This window comes from Corticium candelabrum, chromosome 5 (genome assembly GCF_963422355.1).
Source record: "Corticium candelabrum chromosome 5, ooCorCand1.1, whole genome shotgun sequence".
NCBI lineage: Eukaryota > Metazoa > Porifera > Homoscleromorpha > Homosclerophorida > Plakinidae > Corticium > Corticium candelabrum.
The window spans coordinates 6,269,052-6,291,802 of record NC_085089.1 but is presented as its reverse complement, the minus strand read 5'-3'; the positions used below and the strand labels follow the sequence as shown (position 1 = coordinate 6,291,802).

The 22,751-nt window shown below is 41.1% G+C and overlaps 5 protein-coding genes across 6 annotated transcripts in view; 3 read left to right on the top strand and 2 right to left on the bottom strand.

The window, feature by feature from the left end:
- The window catches only part of LOC134179636 (kinetochore-associated protein 1-like), a 30,112-nt gene extending 29,080 nt beyond the window's left edge, over nucleotides 1–1,032 (bottom strand). Inside the window, exons 1-2 of the mRNA XM_062646572.1 lie at nucleotides 886–1,032; nucleotides 687–819 (exon numbers count right to left, since the gene is read on the bottom strand). Of these exons, the coding sequence (XP_062502556.1) occupies nucleotides 687–819; nucleotides 886–1,011 (259 nt within the window). The 5' untranslated portion in view covers nucleotides 1,012–1,032. The remainder of the gene's footprint in view (nucleotides 1–686; nucleotides 820–885) is intronic.
- A 58-nt stretch (nucleotides 1,033–1,090) lies between these two features.
- Nucleotides 1,091–5,413, top strand: LOC134179934 (uncharacterized). Its single transcript, XM_062646971.1, has 3 exons — nucleotides 1,091–1,333; nucleotides 3,216–3,298; nucleotides 3,359–5,413. Exons 1-3 carry the CDS (start codon nucleotides 1,100–1,102, stop codon nucleotides 5,181–5,183), a joined length of 2,142 nt encoding a protein of 713 aa, XP_062502955.1. The 5' UTR covers nucleotides 1,091–1,099; the 3' UTR covers nucleotides 5,184–5,413.
- Nucleotides 5,414–6,138: 725 nt separating this feature from the next.
- On the top strand, nucleotides 6,139–15,412 carry LOC134179536 (MORC family CW-type zinc finger protein 3-like). Of its 2 annotated transcripts, XM_062646457.1 has the most exons (18): nucleotides 6,139–6,258; nucleotides 6,319–6,391; nucleotides 10,312–10,450; nucleotides 10,513–10,531; nucleotides 10,590–10,797; nucleotides 11,044–11,342; nucleotides 11,862–11,993; nucleotides 12,070–12,183; nucleotides 12,868–12,965; nucleotides 13,442–13,483; nucleotides 13,548–13,637; nucleotides 13,696–13,914; nucleotides 13,974–14,010; nucleotides 14,074–14,105; nucleotides 14,168–14,282; nucleotides 14,342–14,495; nucleotides 14,567–14,666; nucleotides 14,786–15,412. In XM_062646457.1, the coding sequence occupies exons 1-18, from the start codon at nucleotides 6,214–6,216 to the stop codon at nucleotides 15,306–15,308; spliced, it is 2,439 nt and encodes an 812-aa protein (XP_062502441.1). In that variant the 5' UTR covers nucleotides 6,139–6,213; the 3' UTR covers nucleotides 15,309–15,412. The 2 variants fall into 2 exon arrangements, with proteins under 2 accessions (XP_062502441.1, XP_062502442.1); XM_062646458.1 differs by lacking the exons at nucleotides 6,139–6,258; nucleotides 6,319–6,391 and adding an exon at nucleotides 9,914–9,990.
- Nucleotides 15,413–16,105: 693 nt separating this feature from the next.
- Nucleotides 16,106–20,152, top strand: LOC134179978 (uncharacterized). The gene is made up of 3 exons (XM_062647026.1): nucleotides 16,106–17,459; nucleotides 18,789–19,217; nucleotides 19,276–20,152. The coding sequence occupies exons 1-3, from the start codon at nucleotides 16,128–16,130 to the stop codon at nucleotides 19,954–19,956; spliced, it is 2,442 nt and encodes an 813-aa protein (XP_062503010.1). The 5' UTR covers nucleotides 16,106–16,127; the 3' UTR covers nucleotides 19,957–20,152.
- The window catches only part of LOC134179979 (centriolar and ciliogenesis-associated protein HYLS1-like), a 4,531-nt gene continuing 1,883 nt past the window's right edge, over nucleotides 20,104–22,751 (bottom strand). Inside the window, exons 3-11 of the mRNA XM_062647027.1 lie at nucleotides 22,667–22,737; nucleotides 21,993–22,177; nucleotides 21,870–21,925; nucleotides 21,730–21,791; nucleotides 21,620–21,674; nucleotides 21,499–21,556; nucleotides 20,411–20,492; nucleotides 20,310–20,345; nucleotides 20,104–20,240 (exon numbers count right to left, since the gene is read on the bottom strand). Coding sequence (XP_062503011.1) covers nucleotides 20,136–20,240; nucleotides 20,310–20,345; nucleotides 20,411–20,492; nucleotides 21,499–21,556; nucleotides 21,620–21,674; nucleotides 21,730–21,791; nucleotides 21,870–21,925; nucleotides 21,993–22,177; nucleotides 22,667–22,737 — 710 coding nt within the window. The 3' untranslated portion in view covers nucleotides 20,104–20,135. The remainder of the gene's footprint in view (nucleotides 20,241–20,309; nucleotides 20,346–20,410; nucleotides 20,493–21,498; nucleotides 21,557–21,619; nucleotides 21,675–21,729; nucleotides 21,792–21,869; nucleotides 21,926–21,992; nucleotides 22,178–22,666; nucleotides 22,738–22,751) is intronic.

Here is a 22,751-nt window from a genome sequence, read left to right as displayed (position 1 = left end):
ATGTGAAAATCAGTGCAGTCTATCATAATTGTGTTTCTATACATATTTCTGCCTCTATTTCTGATGCCAATTTGAAATACCCACTTGCTACATACGTACAAGCCATGGTTACCACAGATGCACATGTAAATGCCCGATGAATTTGTATTACCGGTATGCCTGTTTAGAGCACCCCTACACATTTATACAGTAAACCTTCTAAATGTTTGAGATGGTCTGAAATATCAACAGACAGACTCACAGATAATGTATCGTAGTTTAACAAGTTGATCTTCAGTAAATGTTGTCAAGTGTGTCTTTATCCGCCTATTTGCATATACCTACAAATCTGAGCAAGTTAATTAATTAATTAAAATTTAATCCCTTACTGAAACACTTATGTTTAGTGTACGTTAACCTAAAGGGTTTGGTCAGCGGTTACATTTTAATTGATTAACCCTCTTGGATTTGTATGCGCAAATAAGTGCGTAAAGACACACTTGAAACATCGACTTGTTATGCCTGTTATCTATCTGTGAGTCTGTTTGCTTTTTCTATTTAGTTCAGCAGGTTAATTAATTAATTAATTCTCCATCTTTCAGTATTCATCTGTTTAGGATATATCAAACGGTACAACACAATAAATTAGTTACTTTAGTTTCTTAATTCACTAGGGTCTAGACTGCTTTTATGTCATCATGTCATACCCAGATTGACAGTCGCTTCGTGTTGACTGCATGTTGAATCAAATAGAATCATTTGACTGCCAGCCAACACACCGAGTCCATTGTCGAGAGGAGAAGCAACTACACATAAAGGAAAACCTTCCCAAATAGTCACCTAAACGTTCAGAGTTTAGATCAAGCTACATAGACAAGTTCCTAGCAGACAAAACGAGCAACTCACCCCTTCAGAATCCTCGCCTGCGTAGATGGAAGCTACAGAGTTAAGTCTAACAGACACATTGTCACTGACTGAGCTCGTCACAGTTTCATCTCCATCTCCCGATTCTACTTGAACTGTTGCCCACATTAGACTGTGTTCGCGCCCTTGGACGCCTTGATTTCCAGACCGTTCTCGCGTAGTTAGCATTCCCGGATGTGATAACAAGGCGGTAGAGATGGCCATTGTCTTTAGCGTTTTTGTTCTTTTTGCTTTCTCTATATCTTTCTGTTTAACCAATGGTGCGAAAAGTGGTGAATGCATGCCCGGACCGCGCTCTCAAAATGAATTTAATTCCTGGTTGTCTGGCATGAAGGAATGGCGGCAGTCGGAGTTGTCGAAAATGAAATACAATGACAGTGTATACGACAAATTTCTCTTGTGGACCCCATCTAGCATCGTCTCGCCGCAGGTACAGTGTATTCTTGAGGCATTAAGGCCTTAATTAATTAATCAACTTTATCAATGCGAGTTTTGGTGCTAATGGGCCACCTGCATACACCACCGGCGTAGTGTGGTCCTCAAGTTTGGAGGTGCTCGACTGTAAACCACGGCCATTTTTTACTTGCAAAGCCACGCCCATTTTTCACTTTTGCTTTCTCGCTCACAGTTTGTAGTCGTGTAAGTAAATAGTATCAATTTCAGGTTTCAAAAATAAACTACGAGACTGAGTGCCGTGTAGGTAGAGAGTGGAACACTGTTACAGTCCTTGCCAAAATGGTTTCAAGGCTTGCTGCAATCGTCAAATTAATTAAATATCTCGATGACAATAGAATCTATAGAATAGTAATTCAGTGCAAACCGGCGTTGACCAAGTTTAGCTTTGTAATGTAGCGAGCAATAGGTCTAGCTAGTTGGCTAGAATAACCTGAGCACGAATTGGAGAAAGTACGGAGTGCATGCAAATTGTATAGAGGTAGCCGAGCCGCTGGAGATTCCATTCTTCGGTCAGTCGGGTTGTCGACCTTAAACTTACTTGAAAAATAATTGATGGATAGGCTTCTGCCTTTTTTAAATGGTCTTCTTTGACTCTGCGATTACCCGATAGCGTAGCAAATGTCTTAATTAAGCACTTCGCGTGTCCACGACTTCTCGACACTGGTTTTATCATACTGAAATGATGATGTGTATTAAAGAGATAGTCAACGTCGTCATCAACATACTACTCTAATTAGGATTAAGTGAATTGTTTAGTAACTTAATTATAGTTCTGCTTGAAGCGGAGTGACACACCCAAAATGTTGGGTTATAGCCTCCCCATCCCCCTCCGATGCTACGCTGGTGCATACACGCTTCACAACTACCAGCTGTCAAATTAACTGCATGTATTAATTAATTGATTAAATTTTGACTTTCACTCTTTAAACCTGAAGGCATTTCTGACAACTGCATAATTAGAATACTACAGATCTTTTCTAGATAGTTGAGACGGCGTCAGACACTATTACCGTCTGTAATTTGTGCAAAACAGTGAGCAGGATCCTGGAATATCAACCACCTTGCTTTGATAAAAAGTACCGATGATGAGGGAGATGCAGGGCCGTAGGAGCCGGTCCGGCTGGCTCGGCCAGGTCGGACCACCTTTTCCTGAGAGTGAGCTTACACCAGAGGCCTATTAAACCAGGGCTGTGGAAACAGGTCCGGTTCTGGCGAACTGCCTTTCAAAAGCTGTAATTCCGACATTTGAAGATGGCACGAAACTTACTGTTGAAAATGTAGGTGATTAAATAACATATATTTATAGTTGAAACAAAAAGTAAATTATAGCATCTTAACTTAATTGCTATTTACACTGCCCTGAGGTCATTGTGTAGCCACTTATTAAAGTAAACGAGAGTAATTGGTCAAGAACCCCTAAATGCAATAGATTAGGTAATATATACCAGTATGCTGGAAGACTGCTCTCTTGGCATGCTATTTTGTACAACACCCTCTTAGCACGCGCTAGGCTGAACCACTTTGAAAAGCTTTCTACAAACATGAGTCTGATGAGATGAGCTTGTTATATATAAAGGATGTTAATTGAGTCACTTTATTTATTATATAATCAATTACTTTAGTTTGCTTGGATAATCAAAGTTGGATGCCTGATTGTCTATATTGATTTATATATTGATGCAGTCTGATTGGTTTTATGATCATAGCTGATTTCACAGATACAGACAGCTTTGTCATTTACTAACAATTCAATTAGTTACAAAGTTGTGATATTTTAGTAATTCATAATTTTTCTACTGGCTAATATACACTATCTCCAAGACTTGTTGAATGATTGTTTATATTTTATTCTGTAGGTTATGATTCATGATCGTTATCTTTATGACTCTGAGCTTGGTGAATACACAGTAGATAAATTCTTGAATGATTTTAAAACTCGGTAACACGACTTTCATGTACACGTTTTTTGTGCTTTCTCACCTAAAACTATCTACAACAGGTACAATGGTGTTGACAGTGTTCTGATGTGGCACAGTTATCCCAATATTGGTGTTGACAATCGAAATCAGTTTGACATGATGCGAAGCCTTCCTGGTGGTATTGACGGTGTTCTTTCTCTTGTCAACCAGTTTCACACTCGTGGTGTCAATGTGCTATTTCCATATAATCCTTGGGATCAAGGAACAAGGGATGAGGGTACAGAGGACTATATTACTTTAACTGGGTTACTGAAACAAGTCAATGCTGATGGATTCAATGGAGATACAATGAGCTATGTACCAGAAGACTTCTGGATTCAGTCAGTGAATAATGGTCATCCTCTAGCTATTGAACCAGAAGGTGGTCCACAAGAAGCAACATTGAACTATACCAAGATGGGATGGGGCTACTGGAAGTATGAGTTCATTCCTTGTGTTGATGCTTTTAAGTGGCTAGAGACAAAACACATAACTCACATCTGTGATCGATGGCAAATGAATCACACAAACAACCTTCAGCACACTTTCTTTAATGGCATTGGATTTGTGAGTTGGGAGAATGTGTGGGGCATATGGAATGGAATGAATGACAGAGATGCACAGGCTCTGGCTAGAATTAGCACAATATTACGCTACTTTGCTCCATTGCTAGTGAGTAAATCCTGGGAACCTCATACTCCAACTCTACAATGGGGTGTATTTGCAAGCAAGTGGCCTGGAGATGGAGAAACACTGTGGACACTGGTGAACAGGTTGCCAACTCCTGTAACAGGAAATCAATTGCAGGTTGATATCAATTCTACTTGGAAGTTATTTGATTGTTACCATGGCACAGAATTAAAGAATTTGACAATCGAGAGAGTTGAAGGGACTGGCTCAACTCAGATGATGTCATTATCATTTTCTTTAGATGCTCTTGGTTATGGTTGTATTCTTGCCATTGAACCATCCAAAGTTACAACTGAACTGCATTTGTTTTTATCACACATGGCCATTCTCACAAAGCAACGTCTTGGTAATTTTTCAACTGAACATGTTGTACTAAAGCAGACCATGACTGTCAATGAACCATCCACAAGGCATTCTACAACTCCTGTTGCGATGATTAAGATTCCAGCATATCCAACATTCAAATTTGTTGTTCATGGTATTGAAATAGAACAAGGTAATCATTTGGGTGTTGATGTTCAGTATCCTTGGGAGGAGAATCCACAGGTTTCTCACGCACATGTCATGAATATGAGTGCCTTTTATATTGATCAGTATCCTGTTACTAACTCTCAGTATAAAGAGTTTGTAGAGAAATCAGGATACGAGCCCAAAGACATGACAAACTATCTTCGTGATTGGAAGAATCATAGTTGGTATCCTAATGGCTGGGATAAGAAACCGGTTACGTGGATTGATTTGAATGATGCTCGTTCTTACTGCAAGCTGCTTGGAAAACGTTTGCCGAATGAATGGGAATGGCAATTTGCAGCACAAGGGACAGACAGTCGAATTTACCCTTGGGGATTAACATGGGACAGTAAGAGGGTACCAACTCCAGTGAAGGGACGAAATATGCCAGGTCCAGCAGATGTCGACTCACATCCAAATGGAGCAAGCGTGTTTGGTGTTGAAGACCTCGTTGGAAATGTCTACCAATGGACAAATGAGTTTATGGATGAACACACAAGGAAGGCAGTTTTACGTGGCGGCTCTTACTATCAGCCACAGGGTTCTCACTGGTATCTGCCACAGCCGTATAAACTAGATGAGCATCAAAAGTTTCTCCTCATGTCACCAGGCTTGGATCGTTCTGCTGCAATTGGGTTCAGATGTGCAGCCGATGTTGCTGAATAGACACTTGTGTGCACGAAACATTCAATTGATTGTTTGAAAATGAACTGCAGTAATTTGTGCCAGGTTGAGTGTTTTGTATCTCTGTGAAAACAACAGAGGTTAGCAATTATGATGTATTTTCATCTTTTTGCAGTTTTGTAACTGAATGGTAAACTATCTCTACGAGGATTGACTGTCCGGGGAATGACGAGGGCAGAGAAAGATTGGGTCGAGAATTCGAAATTTACTATACTGCAGTGTGTTGAGTTCCTTTTTTCTATTCAGGACGCTAACCATTGCATTTTGGATTACTATAACCATACACCACTAGATACTATCCGTACTCTTCTTGCAGAGGAAGGTGTGATAGCCTGTACATTTTTCTCTGGCCGCGCATTAGGGCCTGGGTACGAGGCTCCAGCAGTAGGTGTGTACTCAAACCTCCCTTATCCGGACCTCCGAGATCCGGGCACCTCCCTAGACCGGCACCTTTGCACCCTCGGAAACCCTGCGCATATATGTCTTGGGGCTCCGAGGTTACACACCGCGTAAACAACAAACTCCCGTATGTTCAGTCGCATTCACGCGCCAGTGCGTGGGAGTATGGCTTTGAAGAAATGAAAGCGCGCCTGCATCAGTCTTGAAACGAAGCTCAAGGTCATTGATGAAATCGGCAAAGGTCAGTCACAGAGACACGCCTAGGAAATCTTCGGAATTCCGAAGTCTACTGTGGTGGACGTGTGGAAACATCGTGATAAAATCAAAGACCACGTGTTTGCTGCCGAAGCACCAGAAGAATATGCTAAGAAGCGGAGAATGGCACTTAGTACATGACAGAATTAGAGTACATTGGACATGTACATTAAGGTGGTCTGGGACTCCAAAGCTAACGCGCGTTACCACTTTCTTGTATCCGGACTTTCTGAAATACGGGCACTCCCCTGTCCCATATTGCCCGGATAAGGGAGGTTTGAGTGTACTGTAAAAACATGTAGGTGTAGCAGCAGTAGGTGTAACATGTACACCTAAATATCCGGGAGGTCTTCTTGTTATGGCGGTCGCACTCTGCCATGAAAACGGAATCAGGCAAAGTCAGGTAAACAGTTCGTTCTAAATCTTGCATAAAATCCAAACGCTGATGCTGTCTGTTGTGCAGCTTTCTCCAAAATACTTGGAAAGCAACTCGACTAGCCACAACTGGCCTTTCAGTGCTGTAGCGGAGCTGATAGGTGAGCGCATATGAGGTTTCTAGTAGCACTGTACAAATAACGAATGCTTGAATATCACTGTTCTTCAAAAGCGACCAACAGGCTTGAGTGCACGTGTTGATTTAGCCATGCACTTCGTCTGCTAGTGTACCGTTTTCTTTGCGACAGGCTTGATGAATAAGGCATCCTGAAAAGTACACTGAAACAACACAAGCTTTGACCAAACCAATTTTTGTTTGTTTTTCGTTTAGCAGGGATTAGGTGATTAATTAGATTCTCATCCTGACGGGCATTAAATTTATTATGTATTTCTTATCTGTTCATTAAGTGAGCAATATCATTGTGCAGGGTCACAAACTCATCAGGCATTGCAGCAAAGTTATCTAGCTGTCTAGACATAACAGCTGTAGAAGTCAATGAGGCTGAGCTAACCCTGTAACCCATGGCCACACACCCAAACCAGTTCTTCAGAATTTGACAATCAGAACCTATTTGAGGAATTACAAGCACCGTCTTTGCAAACCTGCATGCAAGGAGACCAAACAAGTAATAAATTGTTTTGTTGCAGGTTCTAAAGTCAGTTGGTTCTGAACTGCAGGAATTATTGTTTGCTGCATATTCTACTAGGGAAACTGTACACTTTGCTTATATGCATGGAGAAGTGGCCAGTTGCAAGGAAGTACCCTGGCTGTATCATTTTGGTGTCAAAGTTTGGTCTTGCTTAGACCATGGGCACATTTGATTGGGCTCTTCCATCTTCTTCCGGAAGAGTCTAGAAGACCACGTTCCTCTTCCAACTTCTTCCAACGCAGAGCTGGAAGAGGTTGGAAGAGGGGCAGGCTCTTCCAACCGGCAGCAGAGTTGGTATAGAGTTGGCTCTTCCGACTATAGCGGCAGAACTGTATTACCCGGGAGAGGCGTGTGCACACGGAGCCTCTTCTGGAAGAGCCCAGTCAAAAGCGCTCCATAATGGGATCTGAGTAGCGGTTGCAGCGAAGACAGCTTGCTGTCAGTTGTGTCAGCTTTTTGTATAACATCAAAGAGCTAAGGACACTGAAAACTATGTCTTTGCAATGAATAGGATTGTCCTCTTTGAGAGTTTCCTTGAGGAAATTATATCTTAATTAATAAAAAAATGAGACCTTGGTTTGGTTCAAACTTGAAAGACATTCATGTCTAATTAATAATAAGGAACTCTCACCAAATACTAGAACTTGTTGAGAGAAAGATACAAGGCGTAGTATCTTCTTGCAGGAAGCTTACGGTCCAGCCAGCCACAGAAGCAGAGAATGGCAACGAGTTGTTCGTACGATTCCCCGTATGTAGCATGAAGTGTTACTCTCTGTCCTCGTTTGGAAGTAACTACTTTAGGTTTAACCATACCAAGTGCTCCTAATGCACCCAAAATGCAGCGAGGCATGATCTATGAACTAATCTAAGAAGGGTCTCCTATTGAGACTCCACAGTTGTATTGACACAGTCAATACTTGTGTGATAAGTTTGGGTCCCGGCTTGCTTTAGTCAATAAATCACAACTTTCCACTATACCGTATTCGCCCGTAATAATGCTCATACCGAAATAACGCCCATGCCCGTATATATGTCCATGTGCAACAGGTCAGAACTTTCAACTCCAAAAAACGCCCATGTCCAACTATGCCCATGCCCAACTATGTCCATGCCCAAGTATAAGCCCAGGATACGCATGCGCAGACAAAACAAAATGGGTTCTGCAGAACACATTCGTCTCAGTGTGTATAGTGTTTAGTTTCTCCATGTATGCTGATGCTGTATGGATACCAGTACCTTTGATCTTGCAACTGGGTAATTACAAGCATTGTGGTATTTCTGTCTTCAAGTATTTAGATGATGACTGGCCAAACAACAGCATTTTGCGACCATGTATACGCCTAGGACCAGAATAATGCCCATGCCCTAGTATACGCCCAAAAAAGTGTTTCTTTTCTATATGCCCAGTGCGTTATTACAGGCGAATACGGTATGTCTCATAATCCTTACCTTGAAAAGTGCACAGGTATCGGTCTTCCTTACTAACCAGCAATCAGAGTTACGCTCTTGCCGCATGCAGGTACTAAACACGCCCACACAGGTAATTTCAATGCTTTATTTTTTTACGGTAAACGTTTGCAGTAAATGGTTGCAAAGGGTTGTCTCATGAAGTGACAGCTTTCATCTGAGAAATTGTTGATTTTGGTGAGAGTTCTCCTTTAATGTCTCTACATCAAACGTTTGTGGGATGCTTGTTTCAAGTCTTGCAATTAGTCTGACACACCATGTCCATATTTGTTCAGTAATGTTAGGATTTGCTTACTACAAGTTTTCTCATCATGGGTGGGGTTGATGTGTTTTGGTTCTACGACTACCGTACATACTGTACTCTTGTCTATTACCCCATTGTCCTTCAAGCCCCCATCCCCAACTTTGGCCCAGCTCTAACATTTTTGCACCAAACTTCACTTAATTGGTGTTCATTGGCACTCAGATGAGAAAAATTTAGCACATACTGTAAATCCAAAAAATTTGTATTCATGAAATTTTAATTATTTTCGTACAGATACCTGGTTGTACACTAAAATAACATAAATACTAAAATTTATAGATAGATGCACTTGAATTCAGTGCATCCCGTGAACTACAGTACAGTGCTGATGTTCCGTATGAAAATAAGATGCGTACAAACTACTTTATGGGCAAAAGTACTAAAATTTGAGTATGAAAATTTCTGGATTTACAGTAGGGTGCAGGGTTCTAGCCAGAATTTTTGGAAGGCATATAGCGGTATGGGCGTGACACATGAGTCTGGCATGTGGGCATGACACATGAGTCTGGCATGTGGGCGTGACATGTAGTGCCTGTGCAAATTTCTGAAATAAAAATTATCGTTGGTTTGGGGGTGGTTTAGGATACCTACTGTAGTACACATAAACTATCTCATTATTGTTATGATGCAACAAATCCAATTACTATACTTTCCAATGCAGTTAGAGACTCGTGATTGACAAGTCTCATCTTCTTCCTCATTATCACTCTGATAAACCGTTTAAGTAGCTAGTCCCTCCTCTTTGTCTTTGTCTAACTTCTGGAGAGGGAGTGCATGTGTGCATGTGTGCCGCGTACAGTACATGCGTAGCCAGTATATATTGGAGGTGTAGCGGTCAGCTCTGAATGCGTAGCGGCCCGCTACGCCTTAGAGCATGCCTGGCTAGAACTGAACCGACATCATTCAGCAGTACATTCTCTCTCTCTTACAGTAGAATCTGAAAAGAAGTGCCTCATCATAGAATGGCATCGTCAACATAGCTCAGTAGTGTCAAGGATGGCAGCAACTGTGCACCCGCCACTGTCACCACAAACCTGCTGAATTGGACATCAGAGTCACGGCTATCAGAGACAACACAATCGTGAAGTCGTATTTCCGTTGTGGTATTTCAAGTGCGGCTTTGGGCTCACAAGATGACGAGCTCCTTGACCATTTTCCTCTGAGTAAAAGTGAACTGAAACAAGAAGTTGCAGACCTGTTGTTTTCTGACTCCGACTCTGACGCAGAATTCGAAGGCTTTATTGAATCTGAGATGACAGAGGACTATTAGATAGTACTGGTAATAGCAATGGTTGTTATAGCAAACTTAAGTTGTAGTAATTAGTCAAACACTTTTATCAATTAGCAGCTAAATGTCTTATGTCCTCTACAAGACCCCATCCTATACTTTACAGACTATGCTGACGTGCTATGGGGGTGGGGTGATACAAGAGTAGGTACGGGATAATTACTGCTTAGTGCTAGGCAAGCACTCTGGACGGGCAAGTAGAATTAATTAAGGGGACCACCTAGAATTTGGCTCTACTACTGTAGCTATTCCTAACAATACAAAGTATTTGTGGATGTAAATGTGTCAATAATTAGTAGTTTACTGTTGTAGACAATGCTTACGACCCTGATGTAAAAGCACGTGTATTGAATATTGAACTGAAACGGCATGGTGAATTTGAAAGGTTTTGCTTCACCTTTACTGATGATGGAAAAGGAATGGATGCAGACGGACTGCACAGGATGCTCAGGTTTACTTCTTAATTTAATTAATTGGTTCATTGGTTGCTAATATTTTGTTGTCATGTTACAGTTTTGGATTTTGTGACAAGGCTAGTGACCCTGTGAAAGTCACTCTTGGATGTTATAGCCAACTATTCTGTGTTGTAGGATGTGTTTTTGGATGATAAACACAAGCCCATTGGACACTATGGGAATGGTTTCAAGTCCGGCAGCATGCGCCTAGGGAAAGATGCACTTGTGTTTACAATGCACAAAGACACAATGAGTGTTGGTTTTCTATCACAGTCTTACTTGGCGGCTATAAATGCTGAGACCATTCTAGTTCCGATAGTGTCATGGACGAGGTCAAGCGACAGTATCCTTGCTATTAGAGAGAATGAGTAAAAAACATGTGTAGAGACAACAAGTTGCCCATTGGTTTATATGGGAAGAGGGGAACATGCAAATGTTTTGATAAGCAGGGAGACAAATGGTGACGGATGGGGTGACAAGTTTGTTGTTAGGCACATGGCTGGACAGACAGGCAGACAGACAACGTTATGACAAATTGCATGCAGGCAGAGTAAGTTACAGTAGTGACCAACCTTGACTTAGTTATTAGCTGTGATTCCAACTGTTGATGCCGAGAATAGTCTAACAGCAATCAAGACGTACTCTCTTTTTCACTCAGAAGCAGAACTACTAAGCCAGTTCAAGCAGCACTTCAAGAAGAGTGGAACAGGGACACACATAATCATCTACAACTTGCGACAAACTATAGATGGACACTTAGAATTTGACTTGGCCACAGACATCACAGATATCATGATTCCAGATGATGCACACCACAGCTCAGCGAAAGGTAAATACAAGAAGCAGGATCGTGAAGACTGGCATCCAGCTATGGACTACTCATTACGGGTACAGATTTATATATATATATATACAGTAGGACCTCAAAGATACGAACACCTCGGGAAATTGGGTGTTCGTAATTGTGAAATGTTCATAAGTCTGAAGTTTGTAATATCGATGATTACATAACTTGTGAAAACAGGAGTACACTGTATGGCTAACAAAAAGGATAAGTACGTGAACTACAGTAACTGTGAGAGTGTAAGAACGAATTCAAGGGTTACTAAAATAACAATCCATTGTCTTTTGCTTCAAGGCAGAACCCCTTTTTTGTCCTGCAAGGTCCAGGAGCTCTCTCAAAAGCAAAAGTGCGCGTGCGCGTGGCTACATTACGTGATCAAATTTTGCAAGAGCGCGCGCTCGCGCTAGAGCATGCTGTTCGGTTGACCGGTCAGTTCGGTTGTCTGGTGTTCGTATCTTTGAGGTCCTACTGTATATATATATATATATATATATATATATATATATATATATATATATATATTATGACTTTGATGCTAGTGTTGCTCATTGATATTTGTGCAGGCATACTGTAGCATTCTGTATCTGAAGCCAAGCATGAAAATTTATCTAAGAGGGAAGAAAGTTCAAACTCAAGCGATCGCTAAGAGTCTAACACATACTGAGGTTGATGTTTATCGACCAAGAGAGTTGAACGTATCCAAACCAAACCAAAACCGAATTCTTCTGCATTACTTGTGGTTGTTTGTCCTGACTTTGATTACAAACACAGAAACGTGTGAAGATTGTGTTTGGATTCAGTCCAAAGCGTCATCATTATGGTGTCATGATGTATCACCATAACCGGCTCATAAAAGGCTATGTGAGGGTTGGAAATCAAGTGAAGGTAAATAACAACCACACATTTTAATTGCTAAATAGTCAATCTAGTAGATTGGATTATGACTTTGTTTAAGCAATTGATCGTAAATTTGCATTTAAATACTTTGGTACAAAAGCTTGCTTTAGTTTACTCTGTACAGTCAAAAGCAGCAATATGAATGTGAGTAACACAATGTATTGGCTCATAGTCGTTGCTACTAGAAAAAGTTTAGTTTGTTACTAGACTCTACCCAGTTCTCCTCGCACGCACTCCACGTGTTTTAGAACGTGCTTTTTGTTCCACTCCTCTCAACAGCTATAGACATCATTGGACTTTTGATTAATATTAACATATCAAGCTTCTTGTGTTGTTTTGTGGTTATGGGTAGTATTGTTGAACTAGAAAGTACTACACAGGTGTAGGTGCATTTTGAAGATGATGATAGGTGATGAATGCAGGTGATTTGCCGTGACATAATACAAGTATTGGTCTATAAGCACAGGGTCTATGAAATTGTTAATATTTGAGCAGACTTGCTTGTTTATATATGTAGTTTGCAAATACTTTAGGCCTCTTTTGTAAAAGTATAACAGTCTATTTTGTTCAGAGATAGTCAATATGCATTGTCAAGTGAACCTATTCAGTTGCTTATAGCTAACTGTTTATGTACGTTTACCAGGGATTTATCTCATTTTTTTGTTGTTGCAGAACAATGGGCGTGGTGTCGGTGTTGTTGGTGTTATCGAATGCAACTTTCTTCATCCAACACACAACAAACAAGATTTTGAATATAATGTGGCATATCGGTATGTACACATAGATATAATGTAGACATAGATATAATGTGTATAGTGTTGCATCCTTGAACACAATTGAATAATTTTACGTTACAAGAATACTAACAAGCAATATTTCTTAAAAATTGTTACATAGGAAACCGAATTGATGTATTATGGCAAATGGATAAGGAGCTGCTGTTAAACGGTAATGCCCCCAGGCTGGGTTCCTGTGCACTAAGCAGGAGCTATGGGCCATGCTAAGCAATCTCCTGGAGCCTGGCCAGGTGCTCGCAGGAGCACCGACTGCGACGCCAACTGTGGTGTGGGCACCTGAAGTCCCACCCGGACCCCAGTGGCTGATGGACTTTGTTATTATATTATACAGTCAGAAGCGATCACACACTCATGATTTGATTATTGTAGGCATAGATTTTGGTCTAATAGTGATTGTTGTGTGGATATTTCTGTTACTTCATTGCTGTGGTTTGCTAATATTTTAATAGGGCTTGTCTTGTTGCACTTGGAGCCAAGCTGAATGAGTATTGGTATGATCAATTGCATAATTTGTATGATGTTGGTGTTTGGTTTGTTACCTTTCATTTATGATAGGTTTGAGAAAAAGAATTTAGTCTCGTCACGAAATTCAGAGAATCAAGCAGCCGATTCATCTGTTGATGTAGATTCACCAGTGGACATTGTGTCAGTAGATTTGCTACCGACTTCATAAATTTTTATTAGAACGTGCTTTTCATATCAGAGGTCCAGATCAGACATGGGTTCAGTGTGATTATCCCGATTGTCTAAAATGGCGGAAACTACCCCTTGGAACTGATCCAGACAGCTTACCAGAAAAGTGGTTTTGCGATTTGAATCCAGATCTTAATTTTCGGTCATGCGGTGTTCCAGAGGAAGAGGAGGATGTCAATGATGAGTTTGTGCAGGCCTATGACAAAAAGGAAAAGAGAAAGATGCAAAAGTAATAAGATGTGGGTGGTAATTAGTGCAGACTTGGCAAGCTTTTATTTGTCTGTGTAGGGAACGGTTGTTGTTGGATGTTAGGGAAGCTGACGTGGTGAGAAGTTTCAATTTTTCTGTTTTATTAGTAGACTTTTTGGTTATTTATTTATGTTGGCAGATCAAGCAAGAGAAGCCTGAACAAACTTCAAAGTGTGCTATTTTATACTTTGCTTTTCAAAATCTGCAGTATGGCCGTGATGTTTGGGTTGAAGGTTGAAGCAAACTTATGCAGCAGAACTAACAGTCAGAGCTCGTCAAGATGTCATTAGAAATGTCGTAGATGTGAGACGTGCACAGCAACAGCAGTTTGTTCCAGTCAGTACAATGGTTTGTGATGTTGCTGTTTTGTTTATGAGTATTTATTGATGAGCTTAGTTTGACTACAGGAATCGCCACTGTTAGTGCAAATGAGAACAAATAACCAAGCTATTCCAGTGTTGCAGTCTTCATCCATTAATAGTTTGCCAATCCAGTCACCTGCCAGTTGCATTTTAGTTAACACATTGCCAACTACATCTCCCACTCACCTCACACGTGGCAGTATGTAAAAATGCAAAGCTGCATGCAGTAAATGTTTTCTACACTTAATTAATGGTTGTGTGCTGATGCAGCATCTTCACAACAAGGCAGTGATAATGGACAAAATTATATGATGTTGCTACAACTGGCAGAATCAGTTTCCCCCACTCACATTGCTGCAACAAGTGTCAGGTAAGAGCAATTACTGAAACACCTGTTTTGAATGTAATAATAATAAGACAAAAGTTATAATCGGTGTCTATGTTGAGTATGTATATATGTACCTGAAGAAGTGTTTTGCTTGTATATAGTGGGACTAACAGCAGAAAGAGAAAGCGGTCTGAGACAATTTTTCTACCTCCTCATTCATCACAATCTATTTGTACAGGATCTCTTAGTACAGGACCTCATAATAGTAAGGTCCCTGCGCCAGAAAACAATGTTTTGAATTCAACATCTCCTAGGGAGGAGACTGAAACTACATGTCTAGACAAAGATGATGATGATGATGATGATGATGTAATTATACTTGATGATAAGTGTCCAGTAACTAGCAGAAATAGAAGCTCAGAGGACAAGAAACACCCATTTAGTTTACCCCAAGCTCTTAAAAACTATTTGTCATCTGAAAAGCGTCAACTTGCTGTTGAGTTCTACAAGCAAAGTCCTGCTGAAATATTTAACTCATTGGTGGATACCGCTGCTGAGTTGGAACGACTGAGAAGTAATGTTACAAAGTTGCTTAAAAACGTGGCTTCGGATCTCTTTTCTAGTGAAGTCACTAACTTGCCTGTGGATGAGTTACTGCAGTCAGTTGTTGACAATCTTGAGTAGTCTCATTGATAGTTTCATTTGTTACAATATCATAATTTGTTACAATACCATAAATATGAATTGTATTTTAATTAATACATTGGTCTGGAACAATGTAGACCAAATTTCAACTTGTGTTGTGGCAACTGTATGTCCGAATACTTGGTAGCTGCAAAGATGACGTCTTGGGCGCTGTACTAATATTTTCGTTTACGCTTACTATTCATGGCAATAGTCCTCAACCCAGTCTTGAGAAAACGCAGACTCTCTTTCTGATGTTGAAGTCTGCCCTAACTAGGTTCTATGTATATACAACTATGTGGTAACAGAAACGCTTATTTTGTAGCGTTTGTCGATATGACAAAGGTAGTTGTAGTTGTGTTTACCGATATTACATATCACTGCAGCTGTGGATCCACTTCGTATATATGATCACACAAGTAGGTATAGAACTGTGTTTCCTGATTACCGTGAATCCTGATTTACTGTGAAATAGTGAAAATGATCGATACTGTACACCCAACATACGGACGTATGTGGGAGTGCGAAGGTGTGCATGTGGTATACGTTTCCAGTGATTTGCGAAACAATTCACTGAGAATATAATTAATTCCTTACAGCTGCTGTTTTGTTTTAGGACTTTGCCTAGCGGTAGGTAACTGAATCTTTTCAGTTAAATTACTGCGATTGTTGAGCAATTTCCGTTGACGTTCTTGCCTCTTGTCTCAAAGCGCCGCCATCTGCGATATACCGGAAACCAACCCTTAAGCCGAACGAGTACGCCCACTCACGTGCTCATTGCGTTCGATCACCGTACCGATCATTACCGTCTCTGCAGTTATGGCGCAGCAGAAGGCTTTCTGTTCTGTAGATTGCGACGCTGTCATAAGCAATACACTCGACACCGAACCGCGAGAGCGTCGTGAGACAGTGTACGCTCAAATCAACCCAGTGACGTTCGTCGAGTTTGCTCCTTCCAGAGAGACAAGGGAATCCGAACACATTGCGCTCAAAGAGCACTCCTCTCCAAGCGCTGTCAGAGGTAAACTAACTAATAATCGTTCACCGACGACCGTGAAGTCTGGGCCAGGAAAACGTCGGAACGGCGGCGTTATCCAGTATGCTGACGTTGACTTCTCTTCATCTTCGTACTCCATAACGTCTCCAGACAAAAGTAAAGATCCACCCAATAGGACGTTAACAATGTTGGAGGTGGCAGGAGCAGTCAAGAGCGACAACTATGAAAACCTGCTTCGCCGAGTTCCAGTTCAGTCGTCCCCGACTTCCGGCCGGTCGATTCCATGTACGTTGTCACCTCCTCATACTCCTGTTGCCACTTTGAAGTTTTTGGGGAAGGCAAAAGAGGGAAGAGACGATTATGAACAGTTCGTTTTAGGAAGCAGGACTCCGACAAAGGCTGAAACAGCCGATTTAGACGAGGTTTTCGAAAGTAGAGTTACTCTGGAGTCTTCACAAGAGGTGGAGACTGATGGATCTGCTATTAGCCGTGATGATGATTCTCAGAACAGAGTTTCTTCCTCTTCTCCGGTTGCAGACGGTTCGTTGTATTCTCGTCGAGCTTTGCCTCCTCGGCCTCCTCTGAAAAAAGCTAAGTCTGACCCAAATCTCATTTCTTGCAAGGCTGCAACTTTACTAGGACTCACTGAACAAGATTTGGTTGATATGAAGTCAGACGGTGCCTCGCCAAGTCCAGAATCAATAGCAGATTGTGGATGTGCAATAAAACCAAGAGATACAGAGTACAGAAGAGATCTTACGGGGTTACACAACTCCTACTCTTTCTTATCAGAAGATAATATTTTTCATTTGTCATACTTGGGCTCACAATCAGTTGAGAGAACTTATGGTGTTCTTGGAGAAGTAGCTGATCAGATGATAAAGCAGTCTAAAGATACAGGAGTGGAGATGACTGTTATTCTAAGTCCCTTAAAGTTAGAGGTTCGACCTGGTGTGGACAAGGAGGGTCTGACTTTTTCCACTAAACAGATTGAGGGTATTGATGCTGGTGAAGTGGCTGGTATTCTTGCGGTAGGATTTGTTGTGGTGACTGATGAAGCTGCAATGTGCCATGTGTTCAGTGCCAAAGAGGAAAACAGAGCCTTACAGATGTGTCGACAAGTATCTGCTCTATTTCATTCTGATCATGATGTGGTGAGTTACTTCATTGCCTGGATTTTAGTTTTCTAATCAGCTTTGATATTTGCCTTGCCTGCTTGTACATATGCCAGTCTCTTAATTCTATAGTTTTAGTTCCTAGTAACCAACTGCCACAGGCCTAACAAACAATGCTTTAATTGATTGGCACTACATTATCATGACTGTTTAATGAGTTAAGTTAGGAAGTGATTATGCCTGCATGATGCTATATGGCTGTACTCAAATACTACAGCAACTTTGTTGTTGTTTAATATTGACTACAAGAGGTGTTGAGTCTACTGGACAATTTTGTATAATATTCCTTGCTGAGGACTATATCTGGAACATAAGTATGATCTAACATGTCATGAATTAAGTGGTACTAAGTCAGTGGCAGTGGTGCCTCAATGTAAACAACTGTTAATTCTTTTCTGGAATGGTGGGGTTGTACATTGTTCCTATTAAAATGTTTGGTGCCAAAATGCTATCACTATTGAAAATGTTTGATGCCTGAATGCTACCATTATAGTAATTGAAGAGGATCTTTGAAATGCTTCTAGATGGTTTATGCTTGCCTAGATGACAATGACACTCTGTTGTCTTCTAATTAGCACCTCTGTTACTTACCTGGAGATGAGATTTACACATTAGTTCACACAAAAAACTGTGTGCATTCAATCAGTGTGTGACTGTAGTGTTACAGGTTGATTAGAGGGGAGAGTGGTTGAGTCATCACCAATATGGAAACCTTCCAACATTTGGACACCCCTAATGACTTCAATGTCTGTCATATCATAAACTGCATCTGGATTTTGTTTCAAAGGTAATTACCCCTATTTACTATTAGCTTTGTGAATTTCAGATACCAGGGTATCTCATAACATGTAAAGAACGCCGAGCATCTTGAATTCCACTAACAGCAAGTTGCATTTTAGTGTCTATTTGACTTGCCAAGAAGTAATTCGTGCAACTATTATCATATTTTCAATTTTTAGTTGATTGAAATTGGAATGCTGAACAGAGCCACAGGAAAACTACATGCTTAGAGATACTGGTAATTATAAATATCAACAAAACCACATTTTCAGTGTTAGGACATCTATCTGTAATAATTAAGTGATAAATAGGTTGTAGAAGTCAGTAATTAACTAAGGAAAAGGCACCTAATGGGTTCAGTTTCTATGGTGTCTACAAGACCCTTGAAGGTACAGCAGGAGATGCTTAATTAAGTTTAGGATGCTAGGTCTGGGTGTGTAGTAAGCGTGTACTACATGAATAAGCATCTGCCAGCATACCACAGTGAATCAGCAATTTTTTTACCAAATTGCCTGTGTTTTGTTTCAGGAAGAAAATACTACTGCAGACGAAATGCCAGACAACAAGTTTTGCTGCAGATACATGGGCATGACTATTGCTTCACAACCACAGGGAGTTCTGTTTGAGTGCATTGACACCCTCCTTCATAATAGAGATCCCATCCAATCGGTACATGTTCAGATGTCTGTGAACAAGTTGGCTATCGTATGTAAACTGAAAGACTTATCCACGGATGTCTGCAATCATAATCCAGAAAATGTGAAGGCAATTGACGTCTTTGAATTGGACAGTCGCGTATTTGGCTACATCCTTGACACTCAATCTGGATACGAATGCCATTGTTTCCGATCTTCCTCACCATCTGTAGCAACCAAAATAGCAAGAACACTTCGTATTGCTGTACAGGAGGCATTCAGAATGAAAAACAACTTCACAGAGCCTATCAAGAAAGGAGAGGTTTGAATTATTCCGGTTGCATAACATGTATTCATATATCAATTTGCTTTCTACCTAGAATGGATCGTTGGGGAAATTTGTTTCTCGTCTGAGACGTTGGAGAAGCAGTTATGTTGCAAAAAAACAGATAACATTACACCCAACATCACGTAGCTACTTTTACACAAGCCTTAGTACAGATTCATGTCCTCTGCAGGAAGACACATGTGCCATAGACTGTTTACAGAGTCGGGAGAGATGTTCAACCAGCAGCTTCTTTGTAGATTTGGAAGGATCATTGCCAAACAGGGGGCTTTCCACGAGCATGCCCAGTTCAAGTGACAATAACCTTAGCTCACCCATCAAATCACAAACATATACAGCTATCTATGTTGGATCAGCAACAGCTGAACTTCCTGCTAGTGGCCAGATGGTGATAGACCTATTGCTGAAGATGGAGACGGAAGGTGCAGCAGCAGGACTATCGGGAGATGGCAAGACAATCATTCAAATCAAACTCTCACCACAGGCAGTTACTCTAATAGATGCTAATGAAAAGGCATTTTTCCGAAGATACTACTCTAAAGGAGCGTTAGCTGGGCTTGCCCGGCACAGTCACGAAAAGGACATAATCGGTATGTGGACACAGTCAAAGAGGCCGCCGGCGGTTACTAAGTGTCACATCTTCAAAAAGGCCATGCATAACATGACAAGTATAGTCCAGGCATTCGAACAGAACTTTGATCTCAAGTGTGATTAGCATTAGGTAGTTCTGTGTGACTGAGCTATCATCCATCCATAATCTTAGATTCTATGTGTAGTTTCTACACCTAACAAGTATTGTTTAGCAAGAAGTAGGTTAACAAGAACAGATAGTCTATCCTGTGTTTGTGTTCTATTTGTGGAAATCTGATCAGAATTAGTTTCTATTATTTTATTCTAATGTGGTGCTGCCATGTTGTGTCTGGTCTCCCAACGTAAAGCTTGGCGCTTCTTTTCTGGGGGAGGAATATAGCTGCTTGGGGGTGGCATACGTCGAGGGCGCTACAAACAATAAAGTAACACAAATACATGAAAACATTCTCGACTAACTCAGAGTGATTCAGAATATACAGTGTAAGGGAGAGGATCTGGACGTAAAAGTTGCTCCTGAAAACAAGTTCATGGCTATGTGACCTGTGTCCATTATGCCATACAAGAAAAGCTAAGCTTACCCTCAAGTTCCAACGTAAGCTGTCCCTATTGTCTTCACCAGGCACCTTGAATGTTAACCAATATTGGCGATAATCATGATACCTGATAGCAAAAACATATATCACAATCAAACACACAGAAATTCTTCATGTCCCCATCCCTCAATATGCCCCTGAAATTTTTTTCCAGATAAACCACGAGACCAGACATGTAGCCTCGAACTTCCAGACCAGAGACCACGCGATGTGCGCGAAGTCTAGTCTGGACCAGAATGGTACAATACTAAAATGATTTCTGAAATAGCCTTCTAAGTCAATCAGCGTCTTAGAACCAGAATGTCGGTTGTAAATTCTGATTGGTTTAGTAGCAATTGGTTATGCTAGGTGAACTAGCGCTGATTGCGCGTGTGAAATCCTCCTGGGCGGCTAAGTGCACGCCAGTGCTGTGACTAGAGTCTGGCGCACAGTTTTAGTTCCAGCTCCAGTTCCTCAGTCTCTTCAAGCTTACTGTGACAGGATACGCACAGCAGCGTCGCTAGACCATCACCTTTGACAACTGGTCGAGCAGTTAGATTAGCCAGAGTTCTGCCGCAGAATCAAAGAGTCGTCGTTTCATGCCGTCCACCAAGATATCTGCCTCGAACACGGCAGACGTCTCTTCTTCATTGGTGAGATCCGGTGGCATTTACAAATGATATGTTTGCATCATATAAAGCATGGTATTTTTCCATCTCGTTATTGAACTCGGTAAAACGACTCTAGGCTGTTAGACTACCATTTAGCATAGCTTTTTTACAAGTACTTCCGAAATCATTTTAGTATTGTTTTGATCCACACTAGAGTCCTGCGCTTCACAAGCTCTCTGGTCTGGATGTTCAAAGCTACCAGACATGCAGAAACACACACACACACACACACACACACACACACACACACACACACACACACACACACACACACACACACACACACACACACACACACACCACACACATACACACACACACACACACACACACACCACACACACACACACACACACACACACACACACACACACACACACACACACACACACACACACACACACAGTCAACACAATGTAATACCTGGCAACAGGATCTGATTTTCGGCGTGATAATGCTGGATGTGGCAAAGGACGTATAACTGCAAGAATGACAAATCTATGTGCACAATACGGCTAGTGCTAAACAAGCCAATTGACTGTACATGAAGAAGGTCGAGACACCACAGTTGTTGGCAAACCGACACGATTCTCCACATCCTGTCTCAAAAGCACCATACAGAAATTCTGACAAACTAAAAAGTAGATTCCATACAGAGTCTTCGGAATGTGCTCTGTCGCTATCTTCTCTGAGACGAACAACTGGCCTTTGCTCACCTATCAGAATAATATATTTACGCAGAGCTTACCAAATCGCTTTGATATGCTTTTGGTTAAACAATGAGCTCACTCTACCCTGTTCTGATTCGCAGACAGATTCATCAAACACTCGAGACTCGCCGTTCTTCCTCCTGTTGTAAATAAAACAATATGCAGAGTAGTACACATGCTGCTGCCATCATTATGACTGTAGACTACCGAAGAACTATCCGTTTAGGCATTTTGGACTTTGACTTTGACTTTTGCCGCCAGTCTTTGGACTCACTAAGACTTGCACAGGAGCTGCTGAGCTCATCATGACCTGTCACTTGCTGCTTTTCAGTTTGTTGCCTCTCATCAACTGAATCCCAGTTTTCCTTTTCTGGGATACGCCGTATGACAGTCTATTCACACACAAAAGGCATCACGTGTTAATCATACATTGACATTTTGAGCTATGATCATGACCCTCAAGTACAATGTAATAGTTAGAGCACGGTTGTAAGGATCTATCAATGTTAGTAGCATGACCTGAAGCCTGAGGGTCTATCAACGAGATAATTGACCGAGCCGAACTGCAGGTCTCTATCACAGCAGAAGTCTCTATCATGTATAAAAGACCTCATATTGACCAATCAGCATGCTTAAAGGTCACGTGACATATTCTAGTATCACTACAATATGCCTTGCACTAAAACAAAGGCTTATAAATGTACACTACCCGTTTTGATATTGTGTTGATATTGTGTATTAAATTGCTATTTTATTGAAAAGTTCTCTCTGGATCACTGCTTCTATCACTCTCCTCCCTCAAGAAATCCAAGAAAGATTTGCTGCCTTCAAATGCTTCAAAGAGTAAAAGATTGTGTACAGTGTACATCGAATGGCCTCACCTTGCTAATAGCCCTGTGTGGCCTTCTGGCTGCAACATGGTCTGCTGCACTAACTAAAGTAGAATCTGAATCTGAATAAAACAAA

Excerpts from the sequence above, each read along its gene's own strand:
- LOC134179978 (XM_062647026.1), top strand. The coding sequence starts at position 16,128 with ATGGCGCAGCAGAAGGCTTTCTGTTCTGTAGATTGCGACGCTGTCATA. Across the intron at positions 17,460-18,788 it reads TTCATTCTGATCATGATGTG|GAAGAAAATACTACTGCAGA; the intron begins GTGAGTTACTTC and ends GTTTTGTTTCAG. Across the intron at positions 19,218-19,275 it reads AGCCTATCAAGAAAGGAGAG|AATGGATCGTTGGGGAAATT; the intron begins GTTTGAATTATT and ends CTTTCTACCTAG.
- LOC134179934 (XM_062646971.1), top strand. The coding sequence starts at position 1,100 with ATGGCCATTGTCTTTAGCGTTTTTGTTCTTTTTGCTTTCTCTATATCT. Across the intron at positions 1,334-3,215 it reads CTAGCATCGTCTCGCCGCAG|GTTATGATTCATGATCGTTA; the intron begins GTACAGTGTATT and ends TTTATTCTGTAG. Across the intron at positions 3,299-3,358 it reads TTGAATGATTTTAAAACTCG|GTACAATGGTGTTGACAGTG; the intron begins GTAACACGACTT and ends TATCTACAACAG.
- LOC134179536 (XM_062646457.1), top strand. The coding sequence starts at position 6,214 with ATGGCGGTCGCACTCTGCCATGAAAACGGAATCAGGCAAAGTCAG. Across the intron at positions 12,966-13,441 it reads GAATATAATGTGGCATATCG|GGCTTGTCTTGTTGCACTTG; the intron begins GTATGTACACAT and ends ATATTTTAATAG. Across the intron at positions 13,915-13,973 it reads GAAAAGAGAAAGATGCAAAA|GGAACGGTTGTTGTTGGATG; the intron begins GTAATAAGATGT and ends TTGTCTGTGTAG.